Source organism: Neofelis nebulosa, chromosome X, assembly GCF_028018385.1.
Source record: "Neofelis nebulosa isolate mNeoNeb1 chromosome X, mNeoNeb1.pri, whole genome shotgun sequence".
Lineage (NCBI taxonomy): Eukaryota > Metazoa > Chordata > Mammalia > Carnivora > Felidae > Neofelis > Neofelis nebulosa.
In genome coordinates, this window is record NC_080800.1 from 97,253,234 (window position 1) to 97,281,023 (window position 27,790).

The 27,790-nt window shown below is 43.6% G+C and overlaps 2 protein-coding genes across 8 annotated transcripts in view; one reads left to right on the top strand and one right to left on the bottom strand.

The window, feature by feature from the left end:
• The window catches only part of DOCK11 (dedicator of cytokinesis 11), a 201,496-nt gene that overhangs the window by 128,199 nt on the left and 45,507 nt on the right, over positions 1–27,790 (top strand). For 6 of the 7 annotated variants that reach the window (XM_058714236.1, XM_058714237.1, XM_058714231.1 and 3 more), the window contains 10 exons: positions 1,220–1,336; positions 3,415–3,490; positions 4,094–4,203; positions 6,739–6,850; positions 13,454–13,520; positions 15,370–15,417; positions 17,145–17,287; positions 18,668–18,783; positions 21,809–21,946; positions 26,908–27,090. In XM_058714236.1, the coding sequence (XP_058570219.1) occupies positions 1,220–1,336; positions 3,415–3,490; positions 4,094–4,203; positions 6,739–6,850; positions 13,454–13,520; positions 15,370–15,417; positions 17,145–17,287; positions 18,668–18,783; positions 21,809–21,946; positions 26,908–27,090 (1,110 nt within the window). The remainder of the gene's footprint in view (positions 1–1,219; positions 1,337–3,414; positions 3,491–4,093; positions 4,204–6,738; positions 6,851–13,453; positions 13,521–15,369; positions 15,418–17,144; positions 17,288–18,667; positions 18,784–21,808; positions 21,947–26,907; positions 27,091–27,790) is intronic. The other variant, XM_058714233.1, reaches the window with a different exon arrangement.
• LOC131502952 (DNA endonuclease RBBP8-like) lies at positions 7,417–11,699 on the bottom strand. Its single transcript, XM_058714242.1, has 2 exons — positions 8,188–11,699; positions 7,417–7,670 (listed from the first exon to the last, which is right to left on the bottom strand). Exon 1 carries the CDS (start codon positions 11,349–11,351, stop codon positions 10,014–10,016), a length of 1,338 nt encoding a protein of 445 aa, XP_058570225.1. The 5' UTR covers positions 11,352–11,699; the 3' UTR covers positions 7,417–7,670; positions 8,188–10,013.

The following is a 27,790-nucleotide window of genomic DNA, read 5'->3' on the forward strand; positions in this document are numbered from 1 at the left end:
CCCAAAGTCATGAAATGTGGAGGGCAACTTTTATGCTGTTGCAACCACAGTTTTTGCTGACTTGAGTACATCTTGGATGAGGAATGTCTAGAGCTGAGAAAAGCAGTAAATACATTTTCATAAGAGGGGCGCCTGGGTGGCTCAGCCGGTCAAGTGTCTGACTTTGACTCAGGTCATGATCTCATGGTTTGTGGGTTCGAGCCCCACATTGGGCTGTCCCCTCTCAGCAAAGAGCCCACTTCAGGTCCTCTGTCTCCCTCTCTCTCTGTCCCTCCCCAGCTCAAACGCGTGTGTTATCTCTGTTAAAAATAAACATTTATAAAAAATATATATTTTTATAAGAGGTACCACATTAAGACTACTAGTGGCCTGTGGATAAATAAATATATTTATTTACAAATATATTAATCTCCCAAGTCTTCCAATTGACTCAAGAGGCCAAGATCACATTATATATATATTTTAATGTTTATTTATTTTTGAGAGAGAGATGGAACATGAGTGGGGAAGGGGCCGAGAGAGAGGGAGACACAGAATCCGAAGTAGGCTCCAGGCTCTGAGCTGTCAGCACAGAGCCCGACGTGGGGCTCGAACTCATGAACTTTGAGATCATGGCCTGAGCTGAAGTTGGACACTTAACCGACTGAGCCACCCAGGCACCCCCGAGATCACATTATCTTCATTGCTTTGATCAAAACAAAAAAAACATTTCTTTAAGGAGTAGAGTAACTCACTATTTTTCACTTCTTCTGTTTGTTCATCCATTCAGCTTAATGTGTATTGACCATCTTTTCATCTGGCCAAGCACTGGGGTTGAAGCAGTGAACGAGACAGGCACAATCCCTGTGCTCATGTAAACTCAGCCCTCCCCGGCTTCAGATTCTGTGCCTCCCTCTCTCTCTCTGCCCCTCCCCCGCTCAGGCTCTGTCTCTCTCAAAAATAAACATAAAAGCAATTTTTAAAGAATAAACTTTTGCCCTGTACTTTATGTAGTTATGTTTGAAGGAGGTGATTTGACTCTGTATCATGTGTAAATCCAAATACCAAGAAAGTTCTGCGGTAGTTAGTTTCGAGACCGTGAGTATAAACAGACTCCTGCTTCCCTAATTTGTTGAGGATATTAGCCCCCTCTGAGCCTTAAAACTGATAGACGGGGCCAACTTTATTTGTGATGTATGCATATTGCCTGCCTACTAAGCTTTTGGTCATTCTTTTCCAGAACCAACAAGCCAAAATAGCACAGTTGTACCTCCCGTTTGTTGGACTGCTCTTGGAAAATATACAGCGATTAGCTGGTCGAGACACTATGTACCCTTGTGCAGCCGTGCCCAGTTCTGTAAGTAGCAATGTGTTCCCGCTGATGTTTTATCCTGTTTTATTGAATGTGTTTAGAATTGGGGTCCTGTGCTCTGTGGTCTCTGTCTTCATCATCCCTTTTCATTCCATTTTTTTTACTTCTGCATACTTTTTTTTTCTAGAGCAGCGCTCCTCAAACTTTAACGTGCCTACGATCACCTGCGGGATTTGTTATAACAGAGATTCTAATTCAGTAGGCCTGGGGTGGCGTTTGAGGCTGTGTATTTCTAAGACCCTTTTGGCTGCCTCTGGCTCAAGGACCCCACTTTTTTTTTTTAATTTTTTTTTAACGTTTTTTGATTTTTGAGACAGAGAGAGACAGAACATGAATGGGGGAGGGGCAGAGAGAGAGGGAGACACAGAATCGGAAGCAGGCTCCGGGCTCCGAGCCGTCAGCCCAGAGCCCGATGCGGGGCTCGAACTCACGGACCGCGAGATCGTGACCTGAGCTGAAGTCGGACGCTCAACCGACTGAGCCACCCAGGCGCCCCTCAAGGACCCCACTTTGAGTAACAAGGTCCCAGAGAGTACCAGGAATCCCTTGTACCCAGTGTTGGTTGTTAAGATTTGTTATTTGCCTTCGTATATTTATTCAACTGGAAAACTGAATGAAAAGGTTCTTCCTTTCCCACATGTTAGGCACCAGGGGTTAAACCGTATTCCTTTGCTTCTCCCTTCCCAGGACAGCCTTCCTTCGTTTCTTCTTGATGAGCTGCTGTTTGCTCAGCCCAATTGGTCTGTGCTTTTTCTCCCTTTAGAATCTTAGCATTAAAAGGAACTTTGGAGGGTGGTCAGTCTCCCATTTGGCAAAAGAACGTTTTACCATTGTGATAATTAAAACTGTCCTTCTCACGTTAGGCCTGAAAGGTTCTCTGATCTACTTGTTCTGGTTTTGCATTCTTAGAGTTACGTAGAACACATCTATTCCCACCTCCACATGATACCCCTTACACAAGTGCCTTCTAAATTTTTCTCCAGGCCAGATATCTCCACTTCATCATGTGTCATTCTAAAACCCTTTACGATCTTGGTTACACGTTTCTGGATATGCTCCATTTTACTGATCACCCTATTAAAATGTGGTGCTCAGGGGCGCCTGGGTGGGTCAGTTGGTCGAGCGTCCAACTCCTATTTCGGCTCAGGTCATGATCTCGCGGTTCGTGGGATCGAGCCCCGCATCAGGCTGTGCGTTGACAGTGTGGAGCCTACTTGGGATTCTCTCTCTCCCTCTCTCTCTGCCCGTCCCCTGTGCGCACTCTTTCTCTCTCTCCCTCAAAGATAGATAAACTTTGGGTAAATAAATAAATAAAATGTAGTACTCAGAACTGTACGCTTTTTAGCCATTAAGTCCTGCCCTGTCCCTGCTCCGTGTTCCATAATGGCCCAAGATCACCCTCACGCTTTCAGTAGCCGTGTCATTTTGTTTGGTGGCAGGTTAAACTGTGTCCTTCACAGCTGCCTTTGGAAACCACCCCGATCAAATGTCCTAGTCGCTTTGTCAAGCCGGCCTTGGGTTCCTGAGAAAGCTGCTCGTGAGCCTCCCCGATGGCTTGATTACCTATAGCTTATTGTGGAAATGGGCTCCGTGCAGGTGCCACATTTCGGTGCCTGGGTTACAGGCTGCTCTTTCTTCACAAACGCAGTAACTCCTGCCCAGGCTCATGCCACGACATTGGACAGTGATGTTGGGAAATATTTTACTTCTCTCTTCTTTTCTTCTGTGGCTCAAGCTCACCTAGGGCTTCCGGTCACGCCCGCCCTGCCAGCATCGCCCCTGGTACCAAGGAAGAGAAGTGAACCGAGACTAGACTGCAGTCAGTTATAGCTTTTACCAGCCACCCAGAGTTCTAGTACCTGGCCAGAGGCCATGCTGGCCACAGTATGCTAGTGTCCCATTTTAAAGAGGTGTCCCCTAAATACCAATAGCGATACCCGACTCGGACTTCCACGGTGAGCTTTGTTTCAAGTTAGGGTCCCATCTCCTTCTGTTCATTCCGATTTCTCTCCTCCTCGTGGGCACGTTTGTTTAAATGACCTACTTCTCACGCTGTGTTACAGGCATCCAGGGATGAGTTCGCCTGTGGCTTCACTTCACCTACAAATAGAGGGAGTCTGACCGCTGACAAAGACACGGGTACTTCAGTCCTTTAAAGATGATACATCGCATGGCTGTTTAGAAATGCACCCTGTGCTTCTCTGGGGTGGTTTTTTTTTTGGGGGGGGGATATTTCATAATAAAAACTATACATAGCATGATCTCTATGTTTAATTCAAATCTGACTCACACTGGTGGCCACTCTTTTTGTTTGTTTAAGTTTCCTTATCTCCGCTTGTTGAAAATGGAGCTTTGGGAGACTGACAGAAGAGAGGATAATGAGAAAAACACTGCCTTCCAATCCTCTTATCTGTCTCCAGGCTGGGACAAGACAGTTCCCTTTTCTGGGCCCAAGTCTCCTTATCCGTAAAATTATCTCTAAAATTGTGTGGCTTTCATTTATTACTTGCAAGGAACTTCTTGTAGCTTCATACATAGAAAAGTATTTCAAGAGGTAAAGAAAAAAAAAATCACCCTATGTTAGGCTTAGGGCATTTTGATACAATATAGAAATTTTGCCTTTTAGATGACCAAAATCTATTCCCTAACATCTATCTTTATTTTAATTAACCAAGTACTTACTTTTAAAAATGTTTTTTGACCGTTCTTCCTGTTGGTGATAAAGACTTGGCTTTTTTCCAGCTTATGGGGCTTTTCAAAATGGACATGGGATTAAGAGGGAAGATTCAAGAGGTTCCCTCATCCCGGAAGGAGTAACAGGACTTCCAGATCAGAGCGGAACTGTTGAAAACGTAAGAACCTAAATATATGGGCTAACCCTAGTAATATGTTAGGCGACAACAGTCTTTCTTTTTATGTAAGTGAAAGGCTTTCGACTCTCCTGTAGTCCATCCTGGACCTGTGAAAAGCATCCCATAATAATTCTTGGACGTTGTGGTGGTTCCTTCCTATCGTGGCAGCTGCTACTTGGATATTTAAAACTGTTTATGGAGGAGAAGGCATTCATCATTAAGAGTTCTGACTTTGAATACCTCCTTGAATCCTCACACACTGTAACCTGTTCTAGATAGGGCAGGTTCAGGTTTAAAATATTGAATGCACCTTGTCATTTATTTTTTTTTTTTTAATTTTTTTTTCAACGTTTTTTATTTATTTTTGGGACAGAGAGAGACAGAGCATGAACGGGGGAGGGGCAGAGAGAGAGGGAGACACAGAATCGGAAGCAGGCTCCAGGCTCTGAGCCATCAGCCCAGAGCCCGACGCGGGGCTCGAACTCACGGACTGCGAGATCGTGACCTGGCTGAAGTCGGACGCTTAACCGACTGCGCCACCCAGGCGCCCCTGCACCTTGTCATTTAAATCCCTTCCTGGCAGGGTTAATTCAGCCTTTCGTGCTTTTGTGGTAGAGTCATTAACATGGGAGCAACACAGATTAGGTCCTCAAATTGATGATCTCAGTGTCCCAGCATCACTTAATCAGAATATAGTCTCTAACATTAAAGTTTGGGATATGTCTGCCTTGAACCAGAAGAAACCTCATTTTAGACCAATACAGCCTTGTCACACTGCTATGTAAGATCGTAGAATCATATAAAATTAGGGTTAGAATAAATTCCAGGGCGCCTGGGTGGCTCAGTCGGTTAAGCGTCCGACTTCAGCTCAGGTCATGATCCCGTGGTTCGTGGGTTCGAGCCCCATGTCGGGCCGTGTGCTGACAGCTCAGAGCCCGGAGCCTGCTTTGGATTCTGTGTCTCCCTCTCTGCCCCTCCCCCACTCACGCTCTGTCTCTCTGTCTCAAAAATAAATGAACATTACAAATAAAATGAAAAAAATAATAATAAATTCCAACTCAGTTTACAAATGGAAGCTGGGGTTGTGACACAGCTGTGGCAGGCCAGATCTGAACCCGGGTTTTCTGACTCGAGCAACGTTTCTCCTATACCACGGCATTCTTGGTGGGCATCAGAATAACCTGGGGGGCTTAATAAAAACAGATGGCTGGGCCTCACCCCCAGAATTTCTGATTCAGTCTGGGATGGGGCCTGCCAATTTGTACTTCTAAGTTGCCAGGTGATGCTGATGCTGCTGGCTGGGAACCCACCCCTTGAGAACCACTGGAATACACTTCCTTGAGCCTTGGGGTAAATAGTACCTTATTCACAAAGGTTCCCATTTCACGTCATTTAGAATTATGTCAACAGGCACTGTCACAGGTAAGGCAGATAAAGGACAAAGAGGTTAAAGAGACTTGTGAATAATCTTTGGATTATTAATACTCTTATTCACATAAATCCCCGAACAAGTCAGATCTTGTCATGCTTAACAACTGATATTTTAACAAAAGTCATTAAATAATGGGAACATCGCTACTCTGTAGAAGTTCTAGTTTTGAAGTATCACTGGGTTCTTCTTGGTGTAATTATCGTGTATTATTAGCTCTTTTTTAAAACTAGAGGTTTCCGGGGCGCCTGGGTGGCGCAGTCGGTTAAGCGTCCGACTTCAGCCAGGTCACGATCTCGCGGTCCGCGAGTTCGAGCCCCGCGTCAGGCTCTGGGCTGATGGCTCGGAGCCTGGAGCCTGTTTCCGATTCTGTGTCTCCCTCTCTCTCTGCCCCTCCCCCGTTCATGCTCTGTCTCTCTCTGTCCCAAAAATAAATTAAAAAACGTTGAAAAAATGTAAAAAAAATAAAAAAATAAAAAAAAAATAAAACTAGAGGTTTCCTGGCCTATTATTTGTAGGGTGGGTCTTAAGAAACTCTGAAAAATTCAAATGAAAGCGTTTCTATGCTTCCATATACCTTAGTTAAGTTCCTCCATGCAAAAGCTGTTTTTCCTGGAATAGCCACATCTGATTATTTAAGTTTTTTTACTACTGCTAAAACACACAGAACTTCTGGGAACAAAACAGGGTGTTCATGGCTATTCTGTTGGTGAAGACCGCAGGGTGATTTCTAGTGCTAATATTCTACGCAGTAGCAGCAAAGGTTCGGCTCATGCACCTTCTAAGTATGATAAAAAAAATAAAAAAAAACACTGGGGTTTAGGTTTAGAATCTTCCCAAACAGGACTACGGATACAAACAGTTATTGAGTTGGGGTGCCTGGGTGGCTGAGTCGGTTGAGCCATGATCTCACAGTCGTGAGATCGAGCCCTGCGTCAGGCTGAGAATCTGCTTAAGATTCTCTCCCTCTCCCCACCTCCCTCTGCTCTTCCTACCCCGTCAAAACAAACAAACAAAACAAAAAAGCCCGCAAATGGTTGAGTTCAAGGCTGTGGGAAACTACAGTACCAATATCGTCTCACAAAAGTCCTGTCTTTGTGTTACAGACCCGACAGAGCTCTACAAGGAACAGTATATCCCAGTATAACCGACTGGATCAGTATGAAATCAGAAGCCTCTTAATGTGCTACCTGTATATAGTAAAAATGATTTCTGAAGGTGAGTTGCCAGCATATTAAGCACGATCTCTACTACCCACCCACCCTCCCAGGTTCGTGCAACAAATACTTGATCGTCATCGGTATGCAGAATACACGCACCGTAGAGACACATCTTTGAAGACCCTGACCTTTACGTGTTGCTGTATTTTTAATTTCACATAGGATCGTTTGGGCCATACGGGTTTGATTCTTTGAATTAATTTTTTTTAATTTCAAGTTTAATTTCTAAGATGAGACCATCGTTTTAGACGTGCTCAACGTGTTTCTTCAGGCAGCACTTACAACGCATTAAATGACCGATGTAAGGGGCGCCTGGGTGGCTCAGTCCGTTGGGCGGCCGACTTCGGCTCAGGTCACGATCTCGCGGTCCGTGAGTTGGAGCCCCGCGTCGGGCTCTGTGCTGACAGCTCAGAGCCTGGAGCCTGTTTCGGATTCTGTGTCTCCCTCTGACCCTCCCCCATTCATGCTCTGTCTCTATCTCAAAAATAAATAAACGTTAAAAAAAAAAAATTTAAAAAAAATAAATGACCGATGTAAACAGAAGGAAACCATAATAACCGGAAGTCATATTTAATACTTTAGCTTTTATTGGACCCAGGATTTGGAACACAGAAGCAAACAAAAAGACAGGAGGGGTTTTCCGAGGGGAACGAATGCTGGTGTTATCTTCACAGAACCACTGTATCGTACTGGACAGTGTCGAGTTCTTTTTCAGGCTCTGTTTTGTTGTCCCTTGGTGTTCTGTTGTATTATTTGCTGGTATTACCAGTTCTTTATATGATAGAATAACCAAAGGATTTTCATAAACTGCATGTCCTCTGGAAATAAAATCAGAAGGTTATCTTATTCCAAAATACCACATTTATTTACACAATTCCTTCCCTTCTTCCTTTTCTCAGTATTTTTGCTAAAAACCCTGTATGCAGGAATGAAGAACATAAAAGCACCTGGGTTCTGATTATTATTATATCTTACTTATTTTCTATCTTTTGCTTTATTCTTAGTCAATATTACTTTAAATCTTCTTTTGTAATAACTTAGGATATAAAAACATGAAATAATTTGATAGCTACCTAGCTAGAGAGACATTACAAAATAACTAGAGGGGCGCCTGGGTGGCTCAGTTGGTGAAGCGTCCAACTTCGGCTCAGGTCATGATCTCACGGATGGTGAGTTTGAGCCCCGCATCAGGCTCTGTGCCGGCAGCTCAGAGCCCAGAACCTGCTTCAGATTCTGTGCCTCCCTCTCACACTCACACTCTGTCTGTCTGTCTGTCTCTCAAAACTGAATAAACATTAAAAAATAAATAAAAAGTAATAACTAGATATGGGGTACCTGGATGGCTCCAGTCTGTTAAGCATCTGGCTTCGACTCAGGTCACGATCACACAGTCTGTGAATTCGAGCTCCACACAGGGCTCTCTGCTCTCAGCACAGCTCTCTGCTGAAGCTCTCTGCTTCAGATCCTCGGTTCCCCTCTCTGCCCTTCCCCTGCTCGCGTTCTCTCACGCTCAAAACATAAATAAAGCATTAATAAAAATAGCTAGATACGGGGCACGGGCACCTGGGTGGCTCAATCGGTTAAGCATCGGACTTCGGTTCACGTTAGGATCTCACGGTTCATGAGTTTGAGCCCCGCACAGGGCTCTCGATGTCAGCACAGCGCCTACTTCGGATCCTCTGTCCTCTTCTCTATGCTCCTCCCCTACTTGCTGTCTCTCAAAATAGTTAAGTAAGTAAGTAAATAAGTAATCCTAAAAATAGCTAGATACTGATAACAAATACTAGAAGATATTAATCAAATAGCAAAACAACTATAATCCTTAAGTTCTAAGACTATATGATTTAGAATAAAAATCCGAGATTATACTGAGACTACATCGGATGTCTTCCCTTGTTTTGGTGAAGAAATCAATAAAGGGAGATCGTTTTCAATGCTGCTGGTATTTCATTCTAAGAGATAATGAATCGGTTAAACAACTACAGCCACAGCTCCCTGTTTTTGTTGTCCTGCAAGGCAGAAAGTGGGCATGTGCGGATAGTGACTGCGGCTGTGTGCGGGGCTTCTGTTCAGGGTAATGACGATATTCTAACCCTGGGGGGATGGTTTTACATCTCTCTGAAAATATTATAAACTGTTGTCTTGTGCACTGTTTAAATGGGCCGTGTTATATGGCACATGAATTTTCTCAATAAATGTTTAAGAAAAAAAAAAAAAAGGCCCAAAAGACACATTTAAAAAAAAAAAAAAAAAAAAAAAAAGGCGTTGAATACCACCCCAGCCCAGGGAAAGTAAGATGGGGGCAGGGGGAGGAAGAAAAGGAGGAGGGGGAGAGGTACTGATGACTGGTTCTTCTCTCCTCCACTCTGGTTGGCGTATGCGTGTGCACACGTGCACACGCACGCCGCTGTGGTAGCCAGTGACGAGCTTCTGGCTGCCTTTTTAAAGTCATGGATAAGACCATAACTGCTTTGTTTCTTGAGAACTTCATAGTTCTTGCTTCTCTTGTAAACGTTGACCTTGCTTGTTGAAAATCTGTGGTCTTTGTTCATTAGGTTTTTCTTTCCTCTGCTCTTGCTTTCTGATGTTTAAAAGCACATTCTTCATAACCCGTATACGGTCTGTGTCGTATCTGCTCTTTATCTTTTGTACGTGTAAAGTCCTATTCATCCTGTTCTGAAAAAAATCCGCTTCGGGATCTTTCTCAATGGATGTATCCTAGTTACGTTGTCTTGCCTGGTAAATATTTTAGTCAATCTATGTACATTTAAGTGTTGAACTCTCACAAGTCCACACCCTTCAGGTCCTCTCTTGGCTTTCGATTCATAAACAGTAGCAACTTAAGTTCAACAAAAAACATGGCAGACCTCTCCATTTTTATATGGAGGTCGAACACTTCTAAAGAACGAACGTCGTTCTCTCTTTGTGGCTGCGTTTGATTGTGATTCACTGGCAATAATTCACCGTTTTGATGTCTTAGTCATTTGCCCAACTTGTGTTTTGTTCTTGTCGTTTTGCATATTATTTCCTGAGAGATGGAATCAGAGTCAGGGGTACGAAACGGAATCAGAGTCAGGGGTAATCAGTTCCACAGTCTGAAGTGACGAGAAAATTGTCCTCTTGTTAAAGAAAAACATTTTTCTTGAGAGGACGAGGGGAAGTTACTTCTCCCGTTTTTTGGACTGCACCCTGGCTTTTCTCTTTATTCTGACACTTTGGGTATCATCTTGAGGCTTGTTGGCACCATACCCTGCACCTGTAGGTTCATTAGTATTCTTCACAGTGAATCGTTCAGTGGATTGTTCATCGGAAGCTGTCTGGTTCCCGCCGGCTCTTACAGGAAACCCAGTGCCGCGCTGCACATCACTAGCCATTAATCTTGTTTTCCCACCACTTTCTCCGCCAGAGTCAACAAGAGGTACACTTAAAGGGGAATCTTCCTTTGTCTCTGTAAAAGAGGAAATTATGCTACGTCTAGTGTAAGTAGGCATATTTTCCTCTGAAGTTTCAGACACCAATTGAACAGGTGGGTTTTCTGAGGCAGAACTACTGGAAAGGGTCCAACAGAAGCCCATCCGAGTTTTGCGCTTCTGTGTGAAGGTCCTCTGTGTTGAGATGTATTTCCTTTTTGGCCGGCCGAACTTTTCTTCCTGGTTGTCCGAACCCTCGTGAAATCCATACCCCGTTTGAGCACTGGGTGTAGGTGTTAAAATTAAACTTTCAGGGGACTTCGGGTTGGCACTGCTCTCTAAGGCGGACTCACTGCCTTGAGAAGAAATCATCTCAGAAGAGGTCTCTGGCACCTCAAAGAGGTCCTGACTGTAAAACGGGACCGGAAACTTCGAACTCTCTTGCGATTCCTTTTGAACTCCAGATTTCGGCTGGTCGGTATCTGATTCCTGTGTCGATCTCACGGGCAGATGCACCCGAGCTCCTTGAGCAAACGCCGTGTCCGAAAGAACTGGCAGAGTCGCTTGAGCGCAAGGAATTAAGTCCTCGTCGCTACTGAGAGAAGCGTTACGCTGTTGCTCGATCATTCTCAGTTTTGCAGAAAGCCTTTTGTTTTGTTCTCTTAAGTTATTCCTTTCTGCGGTAAGCTCCATAATAAAGTGAAGGTTTTGTTGCTGGATCCCATAAAACTCTTGCTGCAGTGTGTTCCTGTAGGTCTCATTTATTGAACAGCGCTCGCATTCTTTCGAGTTTAACTGATCTCGCAAGTTACGAATGGTGCTGTTGAGGACTTTCTGTTGCCCGGTCAGCTCTTTAATTTTGGCTATGGAGCCCGACCACCTTCCGTCAGCCAATCGCTCTTTCCTCAAACTGGTTAATTTTGCCTGTAAACGGCGTAGCTCCTTGTCATGGAGCTCTTTGAGCATTAGCCAGGTCTTTTTAAATTCGTCAGACGACAGATCACATACACTAAGCTGTAATTTCTCTTTTCCCGAAGGTTTCTTGCCACCTCCCCTGTTTCCTCTCCCCACGTTCCCTCTCTGCATCATGTCTCACCGATTTGGGATTTAGAAACGGTTGAGACGGGCCAACGGCTTGACGGCGCCTTCGCGGCCGCCCCCAAAATGGCGGAGGGGCTGCTGGCTAGAACCAGGCCGCGACACGAATGAGGCCTTCACCCGTTTTACAGACCTTCTCCGACGCTCTCTCGGGGCACAGGGCTGGCACAGGGGTGGCTCACGGCTGGACAGAAAGTTCTGGTGTTCTGGCGGAAAGGGGGCACCAGACTTTCGGTGGGAAAATCTGGTGCACGGGAGCGGGAAGATGGCGCCTCCACGCTGCCCCTTTGAGGAGAGGCCGGAAACCCAGTGGCTTCTGGGTTATCTGGGCTTCTGTGAGCGGAGACGCAACCAAACGCAGGAAGCGGGGGAGACCGGAAGTCACTGCTGGGATTATTTTTTTTTAAACAAATCTAATTTGACCTTATTTTAGCATTTTTATTCTTGAGGATCCGTGTTTTGTAATCACTGGAAACTATCGATACTCATGGTCTTAAAAACAGGTGGAACTAAAGGCAAAATCCCTACGTTCCTCCCTCCTCCACCCCCCTCCCCATAGCCGACAGGGCCAAGTCTTCCATCCCTATCTTGCCCAGGTTGTAGCTGGGCTGGCAATTTTGTCGTTTGCCGCGTTGGCCACAACCTATACGATTTTTATGTTGAGAAGAAGAGCTAGGCCACTATGATAGCTGAGTAGCATAGAAAAGGAATGGAGAGGGGCACCTGCCTGGCTCAGTGGTAGGTAGAGCTTTGCCACTCTTGATCTCGGGGTTGTGTTTCCAGCCCCACCTTGGGTGTAGGGATTACTTAAAAATAAAATCTAAAAAAAATAACAATAAAAAATAAAGGAGAGTTAAGTCGCGGCAGCCTTTCGTCTCCTCCTCCCCCTCCTCCTCCCCCTCCTCCTCCTCCTCCCCCTCCTCCTCCTCCTCCTCCTCCTCCTCCTCCTCTTTCTTCTTCTTCTTCTTCTTCTTCTTCTTCTTCTTCTTCTTCTTCTTCTTCTTCTTCTTCTTCCCCTTCCCTTTCCCCTTCCCCTCCCCCTTCCCCCCCCCCTTTTTTTTTTAAATCTCCCTAGGTAGCTCTTTGGAAGTAAAGAAAGCAGGTCAAAAGAGAAGTATATGCGATAGGTTGTAGGGAGTTTTATATCTGAAACAGTTTGATATATGTGCGTGGACATATGGTTAAAAGATAAACAGCATATTTTTAAGGGTTTATTTGAGCAGAAGTTGACTAGAATCAGGTAACATTCAATCTAGCAGATAAAATTCCTGAGGAACTATACAAAATGAAAGCCTTTTATAGGCGAAAGGGAGCTGGAACAAGAAAGTTTACACAAGGAAAGAAAATGGGTTGGTTATTGCAAAGTCACTTTTTTTTTAGGGGATGCTAGGGCTCTATCAGGCAGATTGCCTTACTAGTGCTGACCAGATGATTCCTAATTGACCAGTTTAAGATTCCATTCCTGGGAGAGCCCAAACTGTTATTGTCTTGGTTTGGTGATGTGGGGCTTAGCATAAGCAACTCCATTTTCAGCCTGTTGTTTTGTTTTTAACTGTGTGTGTGTGCGTGTGTGTGTGTGTGTGTATTTACATATTACCAGGACTTCAGAGTTTATAATGCAAAGACAAAGAGGAAGAAAAAAAATCTCTCTCCCAAAGCTTAAAGTTCTCAAACTTTTTGGTTCACAGAGCCCTCTGAGTAGCAGCCAAAGGTATTTGACCTTCCCTTGGAAAAAATACACATAAGTACAGCCCGTTGCATAAAATCTGAAGAAGCCCATTAAAAACCCTAGCTCTGTTTCCCTTCCTCTGTCTCAGGAATGATATAAAGATGAGTATCGGCTGTACAGAAGAATACTTACCAAGTAAATAAAAATAATTGTTAGAAGAGTTACAGATGAAGCAATACATTTGGGATTAGTTCAAACAAATACAGTGTGTGCATTGGGCAATGAGATGGGAGGGAAGGCTATAGCTGAAACAGCTGGCTGTGGGTGGATGGTTGTTGACGCTACGTTGTTGGTACTTTGGGGTGCACTGTACTAATTGCTTTACTGATTTCAAGACCCACCACCTTCTTTATTTCATTTTCAGATACTCTCTTAACTTACTGGAATAAAGTATCTCCTCAGGAGCTCATAAACATTCTCATCCTTCTAGAGTAAGTCCTGTTCATTTATTTGCATAAATTTTCTCCTTATTTGGGGGATAAAATAATAACCTTTGTTTCCCAACAGCTTAATTGCTAATAATGTAGGAAATACGCGACTCTTTTGGCAACATCAAAGCTAGCAATACAGGCTCTTCACGCAGACAGGAGAAAACATGGCGGTGGAATGCTTACGCTACCATAGAAATTAGCTAAGAGATAGACCATCTTTCAGCCCAGCAGCGGTCTTTCTGTGATCTGGAAGACTAGAGATGGCCTCAGCTGTCCGAAAGCATTCATTTGGAGTAGATGCTGGCTTAAGGGAGCAGCTTCAGTGACTGGAATTTGGAATTTGTCCTCTTCTGTAGAGCTGAGTAATTCTACCAACGTCAGAACCGTGTGTGTATGTATATATACGTGTATGTATGTACATATGTTATGTTATATATATTACATGTATATATTCATATACGCATGTGTTATGTTGTATATATACATGCATGTGTATATATCGTATCATGTATATTATATGTATATACGTATATAATGCATTTCCATTCCAAAGCTGTTGGGGGAAAATTCAGTCTTGCTTCCTAGTTCAAGGTGGGAAGTTGCCCTAGATTGTTTGCTGAGCTATTTGTACATCCTTACTCAACGCTAAAAGAAAAATTAGAATGAATCAGAAGAAATTTTCAAATAGCACACAGGGGCACCTGGCTGGCCCAGTCGTTAGAGCATGCGACTCCGGATCTCAGGGTCGTGGGTTCGAGCCCCATGCTGGGCGTAGAGCTTACTTTAAAAATAAATAAATAAGTAGCGCACATAAGTGATGTTTTTATGCGCATGTCTTTCAAAACAAAGAGAGGACAATCCATGCACGTTTATTAAAGGCTTTCAAAATTTTGCAGAAGATGTCAGCAAACAAAATGGTAGTTAAGGTGTTTGAAAAAACTATACTGGGGCACCTGGGTGGCTCAGTCGCTTAAGCGTCCGACTCTTGATTTCAGCTCGGGTCATGATCTCACAGTTTGTGAGTTCGAGCCCTGCATTGGACTCTCGCTCCCAAGCTGTCAGCGTGGAGCCTGCTTGGGATTCTCTCTCCCTCTCCCTCTCTCTCTGCCTCTCCCCTGCTCGGGCGTGCTGTCTCTCTCTCTCTCTCTCTCTCTCTCTCTCTCTCTCTCTCTCTCTCTCTCTCTCTCAAGATAAATAAACATTTTTAAAAAAAAAACCATACTGAAACATTTACTAATGAAAATATATGATGTTGGGGATTTGCTTTCAGAAAAATACAGGAAGTAGGGAGAGTGGGGGGAGAGCAGGGACACGTCCAGAGTAGAGGTTAAACAAGAATGGCCATAAGTTAATAACTGTTGGAGCTGGTGGGTGCTGGGTATGTGCGAGTTTAGTATGCTGTCCTCCCAACTTACGTATGTGTTTGAGATTTTAAATAATAGAAAGTATTTTAGTGTCATTATAAAAATATACCACTTGCTCCAATTTTTAGGGCTTAAGAAGCTTCTCCTTAGGTATTAATGGCTATGCCAGAGATCTTTGCTATGAAACGTTAACAGAGCACAATGTAGAATCATCACTTACATTGACAGGTTTTTTAAATGTCGTTAGAATTGTATGTGAAGGTATGGAGCTTTTTGGTGCTAATGTAGTTGTAGCAAATAAATCTAGAAAGATACAATATCACAAGCCCACAAGTAGTTATGTGTATATGTCTGTATACCAAAACATTATTGTAATATGGTTTAAATGGGCCACTCTTTGTAACACCCAGGTTTTCAGCTATGATGTCTTAAAATGTAAAGCGTGGTAGTATCTTACTAACGTGCTATTTTTTTTTTCCTTCTAGAGTATGTTTGTTTCACTTTAGATATATGGGGAAAAGAAACATAGCAAGGTAATTCCCACTGCAATTTCCACTTTTTTCCTTCTATTCCAACAGAGGGCAGTCTTGATCATACCATGTAAAACCCAGATTGTTCATTTTGAGTTCACATGAAGGTGCCCATGATGTATTGAATATATCTCAACTCAAAGTGTAAATTAAACTGATGCGGACTGATACGTTTTTTAAGTTTTCCAAAGGGTAGTGCTTAGCCTGATACGCAGAGTTTCTGTTCTGATTCCTAGAACAGATGCTTGTCTTTTCTGGAAGAGGTGAGAACGGGCTTAGATCCAGGAGAAGGCAGGAAATCATGAAGTGGGAACAGCTGTAAGGTCTGTACTTGTAGCAACAGCCTGTTAATATTGACTTCAGCTACTAAGGTAAATAGAAATCCCCAACAGTGATTGGGACGTGCAGTCTATGTTAGTTATTTTCTTCTTTTTGTTACCTAAGTCTTTTTTTTTTTTTTTAATTAACGTTTATTTATTTTTGAGACAGAGAGAGACAGAGCATGAACGGGGAGGGGCAGAGAGAGAGGGAGACACGGAACCGGAAGCAGGCTCCAGGCTCTGAGCCGTCAGCCCAGAGCCCGACGCGGGGCTCGAACTCACGGACCGCGAGATCGTGACCTGGCTGAAGTCGGACGCTTAACCGACTGCGCCACCCAGGCGCCCCTGTTACCTAAGTCTTAATGAGATAAATACTTTAGAAAATGTTTGAGGGACCCTAAGGAAAAGATTACTTATTCCAATAAGATGTATTTTAGAGGTAGAGTTAAGAAGCTCAAACAGAGTTGTTGTTTTTTTAAAAATTCACAATCCATGGCACTTCCAAAAACTACAGAGGCACTTTGGATGGAGTTTATTGCTAACTTTCGGGAACATCCTAATAGTAGGTAATTCAGGTGACAATTTCCACTGTCTTTCCTGGTAACTTGGAGCTGGCATGGTAACTACCACCATGAGCTTTCACCCCTGAGATTCTGCCAGTTCTCACAGTTTACTAGAGGACAGTCAAACTCCTTTTCTTTCTTAGTTCCCCTATGACCCAGCTGTAGTTGTGGTTTTTTTTTTTTAACGGAATCTTAAAACTGAAGGAAAGGAAAAATTGGCACATCCATCAATAGACATGTTTATAGAGTAAAAATTTCGGATCCAGATTGAACTCCAGTCCAGAAACAGAGTAGATTGGCCTTCATTCTCGCACACCTAACCCCAGGAACTCTCCCCACCTCATTTCAATTCTGAGTATCCCCTCTCACTGTTTTCTCGGACTTCTGCCCTTCCTCACCTTTTGGGAAAAGACGGAATCTTACTGCAGTGTTGGCCACTTGACTCTGATGTTTCTGAGAAGGAGGGAAGTAAGAAACTTTTTTTCTAAATGCTTTAATTATATGCTCATAGTAAAAGCTCTTTTAAATACACGTTAAGGGATACCTGGCTGGCTCAGTCTGTAGAGCATGTGACTCTTGATCTCAGGATTGTGAGTTCGAGCCCCACGTTGGGTATAGCAATTACTTAAAAATAAGATCTTTAAAAAATAAAATAAGTAAATACACATTAAAACTCCATACAGTTTCCAGTGATGATGCCTCATTGAAGCCAAGTAATAGTTGATAGAATATTGAACATAGTACACTGTTTATGTGGAAACCTAATCAGTTATCAGTTTAAAAAAAAATCGAACAATGAGATCTATTATTAGAGTACTCCCTTTCCTAACTTTAAAATTTATTTTAGGGTGCATGATGCCTGGCTGTCAAAGCACTTTGGGATAGACCGAAAATCACAAACCATGCCAGCCCTTCGAAACAGATCAGGAGTAATGCAGGCCCGGCTTCAGCATCTTAGTAGCCTGGAAAGTTCATTTACACTTAATCACAGTAAGTAAAAACGTGGGTAGGATACCCGTTTGAAATACGCATGTAATGCGATTTAACCTTACAGCAATTCTAGCTTAAATCACCAGCACGACTGGAAATGACTTTACATTCGTGGATATATTTGCATACCTCTGTGATTATATACAATCCTTTCATCATACCTGGATATCTAATAAAATATGCATGGATTTCCAGCGATTTTAGGTAATGGTGAAAAACCACCATTAGTTCAGTATTAAAGAAGTGAGCTTTTTCCCACTGAATTGCTGTTCTCATCATATTATTTTACACCGGATAGCCTTCATTCCTATTGTTAAACTTCAATGCAAATAGTGGCATCATTTTTTTTTTTTTAAGGATTTTTTTTTTAAGTTTATTTATTTTGAGAGAGAGAGAGAGAGAGAGAGCATGAGGAGGGGAGGGGCAGAGGGAGAGGGAGAGAAGGAGAATCCCAAGCAGGCTTTGTACCATCAGCGTGGCAAATGGCATCTTAATATAATAGTATGTGTAATATCTGTTTAGTATATAGAATGTCTGTTCATTCAGTGATTTTTAAGGGATTACACATACTGAGCTGACTGCAGAAATCAAAGAACTGTAAATACTATTTTGACAAAGGTATATTTCACACGTGTTGGAATGTTGACGAGGAGACTCCGACCAGGAGAGAAATGTTGCCCCATCTGGGGAAGCCAGAGGGTTCTGTAAATAGAAGTGATCCTCTGAAGAGCAAATATTAATAAAAAGTCAAAGAGAAAACTTTCATTTCCATACAGTCCTCTGGAGGTCACAGAAAAGGAAGCCAGCGACACTGGCTTTGTAATAAGGACTAATAATAAAAACAAATATCCTGAGCGGATGGAACCTGAGCTAATAATAGACTCAAGACCTTTAAAAAAAAAATGCAAGTTTTACAGCCTTCAGCTTTGCTCTCATCGCTTGTAAAAATATAATGGACCTACTTCCTTCAGTTGGCCCAGATGCTTTGTTTTCCTTCTGATTTAGAAACAACGGTAGGAGGCTGTGTGTGATGTAGCTGATTGTCTATTTCTCATTTTTGCGCACATAATTTCCTGTGTCATTCCTAGTTACATCACCGCCGTTCATCACTGAAATCTTGTCTCCGAGGAAGGGGGCACGCAATTCGGTGTTGCAGAGCTCTGGATACGGAGCTGAAGTTAGAATTAGCAGAGTTGACGAAGCAGGAGCGTATTTGATTAAGGGATAAATACAGCAAGACTCGTTAGGTCTGCAGGCGTCAAGAGCGTCTTTTCTTCTCGCTCGTCTCTCTCTTGAGTCTTCGGGGGGAGCAAAAAGCATTCAAAACTGGCATGCGCGTCTCTGCGTTGGGCAGTTTTCATTTGCTGTTTTAAATCTTAGGTTCTGCGACCACCGAAGCGGATATTTTCCATCAGGCCCTTCTTGAAGGCAACACTGCTACCGAAGTGTCCCTGACAGTATTAGATACCGTCTCGTTTTTCACCCAGTGCTTCAAGGTAAAAATGAAAAGTTAGAATTCAGTTGGTGTCATTGCAAAGAAAACAATATACGCGAAGTAATTAGTCAGAGGAAGCAGAGTGCAGTGAAAAAGCCCCGAAGGAACAGTCTGGAAACTTGCGTGACAGACCTTGTTTGCCCGGCTCCTGTGTGACCTTGGGAATTCACAGAGACTCACTTTCCCCTGGCCGTAGAGGGAGGGGTTGGGGCTTATTTGCCCTTCAGCTTCCTTCTGCCGCTTAAATTCTGCTGTTTGATTTTTGTGTGTTTCACAACCGCTTTCCATCACACTTTTATGAAGAATATGTCCAGTCATTTTTAGCTCGGCTTGGGATCGAGTCGGTTTGCCCAAATACCCAGCACGGTGAGGTGCTCTGCCAGGGCTAGGTGATGTCCAGGCAGGCTGGCTGGCGTCCCTAGCCAGGCGCCTTGTGCTTTTCCTCAGATGTCCGCCTCTCAATACAAATCGTCATTACTGGGATTTTACAAAAGGAGAAGGTAAAAAGCAGTGATCTTGCAGGGTTGTGGAGGGAGTAAAATGAGATAATGACTAGGAGAGCGCTTTGAAGAGTAAAAATTACCCAATTGTAACATAATGTAACTTTAGTGGGAGAACTCAAAATTGAAAAATCTTGCCTGCTTTCCCCTGAGTTACACAGACCGATTCTTTTCTTCCCTCTTCCCTCTGTAATTCAGTTCATTGCTTCAGCCCTCCAGATTGATTATGGAAGCCTGGCCTGGGCTTTTCAGGTCAGGGATTATGATCCTTGAAAATGGAATGATTATGATCCTTGAAAATGGAATTAGATACTAATAAGACATAGGCTACAGAATTTCTTTATCAAGGATTAGGTTTGTTCTGATTTAAAATGCAGATACTTCTTATTTGACAAACACGTCTTGGCCCAGAGGTCAGGCACCATCTTAAGCACTTAAAACTATTAACTCACTTTTTTATTGTGGGGCCGGGGGCGGGAAAGGGGAGTGATGGCAAATGAGATCCAGGGTGGGGTTTTTTTTGAGGTGATGAGAACGCACTAAAATTGGATCGTGACGGTTGAACAGCCCTGTAAATTTCCTAAAAACAATTAAGTCATGTATGTAAAATAGGTAAGTTTTTTTTTTTTTAAATAGGTAAGTTTTATGGGACATAAACTATAACCCAGTAAACTCAAACATACACACATGAACCCACTTTTACTCCATAGACTAGCTCTATGATGTAGACAGTTATTACTCCCCTTTTAAAATGAGGAAACTGGGGCTCACGGGGAAGGTGATGTCGCCTAGCTGATCAGTGGCAGACTGAGGATTCAGATCCAGGCCAGTCCTCACAAGAATCCGTGCTTCTGGGGCGCCTGGGTGGCTCAGTCGGTTGAGCGTCCGACTTCGGCTCAGGTCATGATCTCACGGTCCGTGAGTTCGAGCCCCGCGTCGGGCTCTGTGCTGATAGCTCGGAGCCTGGAGCCTGCTTCCGATTCTGTGTCTCCCTCTCTCTCTGACCCTCCCCCATTCATGCTCTGTCTCTCTCTGTCTCAAAAATAAATAAACGTTAAAAAAAAAAAAAAAAAAAAAAGAATCCGTGCTTCTAACCACTACACCCTGCCTCGAAGTAGTGCACTAAGGAAAGAACCAGAAAAGTCTTACTCATTCAGGGATTCTGGCTCCTGATGTCACCATCAGTTAGCTCTGTCACCATTTGGTATATTATTTTGTGTTTTTTGTTGTTACTTTGGGTCAAATTGTAACTCCCTAATTCGTTTCTTCAGGGATGGTCGGCCTAGAGAAGTTAGCCAATGCTTTAATTTTTTTTTTTTTTAACATTTATTATTTATTTTTGAGACAGAGAGAGACAGAGCATGAACAGGGGAGGGTCAGAGAGAGGGAGACACAGAATCTGAAACAGGCTCCAGGCTCTGAGCTGTCAGCACAGAGCCCGACGCGGGGCTCGAACTCACAGCCCTCATGGACCGTGAGATCATGACCTGAGCTGAAGTCGGCCGCCCAACCTACTGAGCCACCCAGGCGACCAATGCTTTAAAAAAAAAAAAAAGGTTCACAAACCCGTAACTACTGCCCTACAGTTTGTTGTTTCTTTTATGCCTCTGTTTGCGAGGAGTAAACATTTTACATAGTCTGTTCAGTTGTCGTGCCCCTTATGATCTCTCTTCCTGAGGTTTGTCCCCAGTAGCCAAATACGTCTTCTACTAAACATACTTTTTTTTTTTTTAATTTTTTTTTCAACGTTTTTTATTTATTTTTGGGACAGAGAGAGACAGAGCATGAATGGGGGAGGGGCAGAGAGAGAGGGAGACACAGAATCGGAAACAGGCTCCAGGCTCCGAGCCATCGGCCCAGAGCCTGATGCGGGGCTCGAACTCACAGACCGCGAGATCGTGACCTGGCTGAAGTCGGACGCTTAACCGACTGCACCACCCAGGCGCCCCTACTAAACATACTTTTAAAAGTAAATTAGATAATAGACTTTTAAAATAGAAATGATATTGTCCGTAATTCTTACATTATTTAGTTTTCCTCGAAGAAATACAAAGCCTGGTTGCCTTGTGTCCATTTTTAATTTACTGATTTCTTCATTGAGAAGCAGTATGGTTAATGTTGCATAACATTAATAGGTTAAGAGGGGCGCCTGGCTATTTCATTCTGTGGAGCACGCAACTCTTGACCTCGAGGTTGTGGGTTCAAGCCCCACATTGGGTGTAGAGATGACTTAAAAAGAATAAAATCTTTGAAAAAAAATATTAACAGGTTCACAGAAAACATTCTTCCCGTACTAGTTCTGTATTTGCGGTGCTACATTGGAAAAATCATTTTTTTCATCTGTTTGAAATGGCGGAATTAAGTTTAAACGTAGTTTGTGTGGTATTTTAGGATTTCCAACTTGAAAGACAGCACAAATGTCTCTAAGTTGTATTAAGCTTTTTCTTTTTCTGAAACTCTCTCATTGGGGGACGGGCAGCATAAACTATTTCTGCAAAATGTATTTTCGTTGTTGTTGTTTTGCAGAGTCAGCTTTTAAATAATGATGGCCACAACCCATTAATGAAAAAAGTATTTGATATCCATCTGGCTTTTCTTAAAAATGGACAGTCTGAAGTGTCACTGAAACATGTTTTTGCCTCACTGCGAGCTTTCATCAGTAAGGTAAGGAGAAAAGCTTTATAGCTGCTGGCGGGCTCCATCTGCCGCATGAAAGAAAGAGGGCAACGGTGATCATTGCAGTGACATCTAGAAGCCTCAGATAATGAAGCTATGAAGTACAGAAGAGCGAAATACACAAAGAGGACCCACCCAAAACCCCTTAAAATCTGAACGTGCTTTTTGCTTTTTTGTTTTAATTTAAATTTTAATTAATTAATTTATTTAAAAACTTTTTTTAATGTTTACTTATTTCTGAGAGAGAGCCACAGTGCGAGCAGGGGAGGGGAAGGGAGAGGGGGAGACACAGAATCCGAAGCAGGCTCCAGGCTCCAGGCTCCGAGCTGTCAGCAAAGAGCCTGCGCGGGGCTCGAACCCACAAACCGCGAGGTCATGACCTGAGCCGAAGATGGACGCTTAACCAACTGAGCCACCCAGGTACCACTATTTATGGTGGTAGAAAGAGAAACCGTGTGTGCCCATGCACGTGTGGGGGAAGCGCAGAGGGAGAGAGAGAGAGAGAGAGAGAGAGAGAGAGAGAGAGAGAGAGAGAGAGAGAGAGAGAATCTTAAGCAGGCTCCACACTGGGCACGGATCCCGGCACGGGGCTCCATTTCAAAACTGCGAGACCATGAGCTGAGCCCAAAATCAAGATCAGATGCTTAACCGACTAAGCCGCCCAGGCACCCCCGTGCTTTTTACGTTTTATTTCACCTTGTCATTCCTTCCCGTTTTCAGCAGGCTCCTTTGAAAAGTATTATTTTCAAATGACCAACTTTGCCAGTGTTTCTTCTGGTTTGCTTCTTTTGAAAGTATTCTTGAGACGCTGAGGATCTAGAAGTTCTGAGTGCACTTATGTCCAAGCACGCGGAAAGCAGAGACCAAGTTTTATAGCCCCAGGGTCTTGCATGATGTCCTGCCAACGGTAGGCACTCAGTATGCGTTCAGATGAATGAATTCTGCCTTTCAGTGCTAATTGTGTCTGTGGGCTTTACATTTTCAGGCTGCTTACCTCATCTCAACAAAAACCTCAGACCAGGCTTTCAGGAATAAATACGACTGAAAGAGTTAGCAAAAAATTGATTTCTTGTCTGGTTTTGGTAGCTTTTAAACATAATAAAAAGCATCATAAACCAGGATGGAGTTAAAATTATGGAAAGGCACAGCCTAGGCTTCCACTCTGGTATGTAAAACTCCAACAAGACCAAGAAATTCAATTAGTTGATTTGTGTAGTGGAACAGCTAAGCATGGAAAACTTTTTTTTGCCATCATTCTTTGTATGGAAGCTTATTGCGTTTAGTTGATGGAGAACTTAGGTGGATTTGAAGGTTGTTTTTTAATTGCCTCTCCGTAATACAATTTTTGAAGAAAGAAGTATCCGGAGAATTGAGTTCAACAGAAGCACATTATAAGGAACTAAGGGGAGAAAAAAAAAAAAGAAACTAAGGGGAAGAGATTCAGAAATATTTCATTGACCAAACAGTTACTGGATAGGTACTTACTGGTGTTGGATACTTTGTCAGGGATACAGTCTAAGGGCTTATTGTCCAGTAGAGGGAAACATACACACACACACACACACACACACACACACACACGAATGAATACCATTAGAATAAAAGAAGTCTATATAGGGAACCGAGGGCTGGCTGGAGGAGGAGAAATGTTCTAATTTGGCGGAAGTTTCCCCGTAGCAGTAGCGATAGAACTTAGTATGGACTGAGCAAGAGAGGAGACTGAAAAGGTAAATGGGGACCAGATGGTTATGTACTCATCCTAGGGATTAGACTTCCTCTTTTAGACATCAGGAAGCATGGAACCAACACAAAAAGATTTGTGTTAAGAGCAGATCGGTGCCAATGGGGAAAAACTCTCTCAAAAGTAGTGTGGACGGTGGATTGGTGGCAGTACTAAATAAAGGTGGGAAGAAGACTTACTACAATAAGCTAGGAAAGAGATGAGGACCTAAAATAAGGCAGTGACAGTAGAGATGGAGAGTCGGAGGCAGACATAAAACGTGGGAAGGAAATTGAATTGATAGGATTTCGTCATCAGCTCACCGACTGGATGGTGGAGTAGGGTGGGTGATGTGAAACATAGAGAAAAAACTACATTTGGGGTAAAAGCTCATGAGTTCTGTTTTGTGGATCTGTTCAATTTAAGGTGCCTTTAGGCCATCCAGTTAGAGCTGTTAGGACTGGCAGTTGGATATATGGATCTTTGCTCTGGAGAGTGATCTGGGTTAGAGAGCTAGACTTGGAGTCGTCTGTCCATCCATCCATCCATCCATCCATCCATCCATCCATCCATCCTGTATTTACCAAACACCTTCTCTCTGTCTGGCACTGTACTAGGTACTAGAGATACAGTGGTGGACATACAAAAGAAACATAGTCTCTGCTCTCAGGAAGCTTTTAGTCTAGTGAAATAAACAAGTAAATTAACTGGTAATTATAAGTTCTAGGAAGGAACCGAAGGTGCTAAGATAGAGAATAAGGATTTGTGGGAGATCCCTTACTTTAGATAGGCTTATCCCTTTTAAAATGAGACCTGAAATACAAAAAGGGGCCAGCTGTTTGAAAAGCTCAAGGAAGAACACTCTAGGGAGAAGGACATGCATAGGCAAAGGCCCAGAAGTTCTGGGAACTGAAAGGCCCAGTTTCACTGGAACATAGTGAACTAGGGAGATCAGCAGCATAAGAGTGGTAATTGAAGCCATGGGAGTGGTTTAATTTACCCTGGAGAACATGTAGAGGAAGAACCCTCCCCCCACCCCAGCCCCACCCCCCACCCCCCCCCTCCCCACACAAAGGTCAAGAGCAGTACATGGGAGAAAAACAACATGGAAGGGGCTGGAAAAGAACTCAATGGAGATGAGAGGGGAACAGTCACAGAAGTAGGAAGAAAGGCAAAAAAGAAGGATATCCTGGAAGCCAAAGGAGAAAAAAGTTTCAACGTTATTATGAGGTATGGAGCCGTCTAATAAGGTAAGGAGGAAAGGAAATCCATTGGGATTGGCAGTTAGGAGGTCATTGATGATTTTGGCCATTGCCCACTCAAAGAAGTGTGATGGAGGTAAAAACTAATGATAGTGGATTTTTTTTTTTAAATCTTTTTTTTTTTTTTAAATTTTTTTTTCAACGTTTTTTATTTATTTTTGGGACAGAGAGAGACAGAGCATGAACGGGGGAGGGGCAGAGAGAGAGGGAGACACAGAATCGGAAACGGGCTCCAGGCTCCGAGCCATCAGCCCAGAGCCTGACTCGGGGCTTGAACTCACGGACCGCGAGATCGTGACCTGGCTGAAGTCGGACGCTTAACCGACTGCGCCACCCAGGCTCCCTCTAATGATAGTGGATTAATTACACTACTCCCATGCCCTCCCTTACACCTTTATTTTCATACTAGAGTATCTTGCCCAGCAATATTTGGTCTAATCCGGTGAAACTGTTGATGAGATTTCCCAATTGCCAATCAGAAAACGTTCATTAAACATTCATTATCCGCATAGCATTGTACTTGGTGTTAAGGTGATTACAAAGAAATAGATTCTTGGGGCTCCTGGGTGGCTCAGTCGGTTAAGCATCCAACTTCAGCTCAGGCCGTGATCTCACAGTGGTTGGATTCGAGCCCCGCGTCGGGCTCTGTGCTGACAGCTCAGAGCCTAGAGCCTGCTTCGGATTCTCTGTCTTCCTCTCTTTCTGCACCAACCCCACTCACACTCTGTCTGTCTATCAAAAATAAATAAACATTAAAAAAACAAGAAGAAATACATTCTTGGGGCACCTGCCAGTCTCAGTCGGTGGAGCATGTGACTCTTGAATCATGAATTTGAGCACCACGTTGGGCATAGAGATAACTTAAAAAAAAAGGTTCCTATAACATGGGTTTAAACTCAAGATTCCCAAGGAATAATTTTGAAAGGGTGGCCCTCTAGCTTCACACTCCCTGAAAAAATCCATTGTGTGCCCTCAAAGCAACTTCCTGCTTGCTTAGACATGTAAGCATGGGAGATTGTAACAAGCCTATGTTATGATGAATAGTTTATCTTCCACAAAGCAGCCTGAATATATTTTCAAAGCAATAGCCACTTGGCTGTTTTGAAGATTGAGCATAACTTTTGTACTCTCTTTCTAATGCCACAATGTATCTTACTCAACAACTATTTATGAGAAGACGTACGTGCGTATGTTTGTGGGCCTATACTTTGCCTATACCCCAGTTTGTTAAAAGATCAACTTTACTTGCTGATTAGATTCCCACTATAATTTTCTCAGCATTTGGGAGTTCGGAACATAAGGAACTGTTTAAATACACAGCAAAAGAGTAAATAATGCAGACTGTCCTTCCCATTTTCAAAGCCCAAACTGAGACCCATCAATCATTCATCATTTCAGCCATTCATTAATTTAATACGTACTATCAAGAACCTACTTATCGGAGCGCCTGGGTGACTCAGTTGGTTAAGCCTCTGACTCTTGATTTCAACCCAGGTCATGGTCCCAGGGTCATGGGATCAAGCCCCGTGTTGGGCTCCACGCCCCCCATAGGGCCTGTTTGGGATTCTCTTCCTCTTCCCTGCTCTGCCCATCTCCCGTGCTCGCACATGCTCTCTCTCTCTCTCTCTCTCTCTCTCTTAGAAAACACAAAAATAACCCAAAAACCAAAAACAAAAGAGCCTACTTACCGTCTTTTCCAGACCATCGTGAGCTCTTCTCGGATCTGTAGCATTTACAGTCTGCCCTGCACATTTGTGTCGTGACCTGTCCGCTGACTTGAATTGTTCTATTATTAATGTGTGCCGGTCTCCGGTTCTCCGGAGCAGAGCCCTGACCTTAGTTTGGTTTTGTGTCCTCGAGGCACTCGGTACAGTTGTGAGTGAGAAGATGGAAGGCGTTGGATGGGTGAGTGATTTGGGGGGGGAGTGGGTTTCCGGACACTTACTTCCGTTTTTCCTGCTCTTTAGTTTCCCTCCGCCTTTTTCAAAGGAAGGGTTAACATGTGTGCCGCATTTTGCTACGAGGTTCTCAAGTGCTGCACCTCGAAGATCAGCTCAACCAGGAACGAGGCGTCCGCGCTTTTGTATCTTCTGATGAGGAACAACTTTGAGTATACCAAGAGGAAAACCTTTTTGAGGACCCATCTGCAGGTCAGTGAAAACCAAAGCTCCTTTCTTCTGTTCCCTCTTTAGCCTCTAGATCGAGGCCTGGCGATACTCGATCCACGACGGTAGCGGTCAGCCACCTAGGTCTCCCCTGAGTGCCTGACCGTGTCGGCAGTGTAGAATACACGTTGGTGTTGGACGGCTGAGGGCACAAAAGTAAAATATCGCCGTTGTTTTATGCTGACCTTATGTTGACGTGATAGTTTGGACGTAATTGGGTGAAGTAAAACCTATTAAATTGCACCTATGTCTTTTTGCTTTTTAAAGTGGCCCCTGGACGCTTTATTTTTTTTTTTTTTTTTTTTTTTTTTTTATTTTTGGGACAGAGAGAGACAGAGCATGAACGGGGGAGGGGCAGAGAGAGAGGGAGACACAGAATCGGAAACAGGCTCCAGGCTCCGAGCCATCAGCCCAGAGCCCGACGCGGGGCTCGAACTCACGGACCGCGAGATCGTGACCTGGCTGAAGTCGGACGCTTAACCGACTGCGCCACCCAGGCGCCCCCTGGACGCTTTAAAATTACGAATGTGGCCCACCTATTTCTGTTGGGCAGTGCTGCTCCAGAGTGTAGATGTGAAGAGCCCAGACTCTAGTGCGGAATCCCAGATTCCCACTCACTGTGCGACCTTGAGCAACTGCCCGAGTCTCTCAGTGCCTCAGTTTCTTCATAGGGTTTCATGAGGAT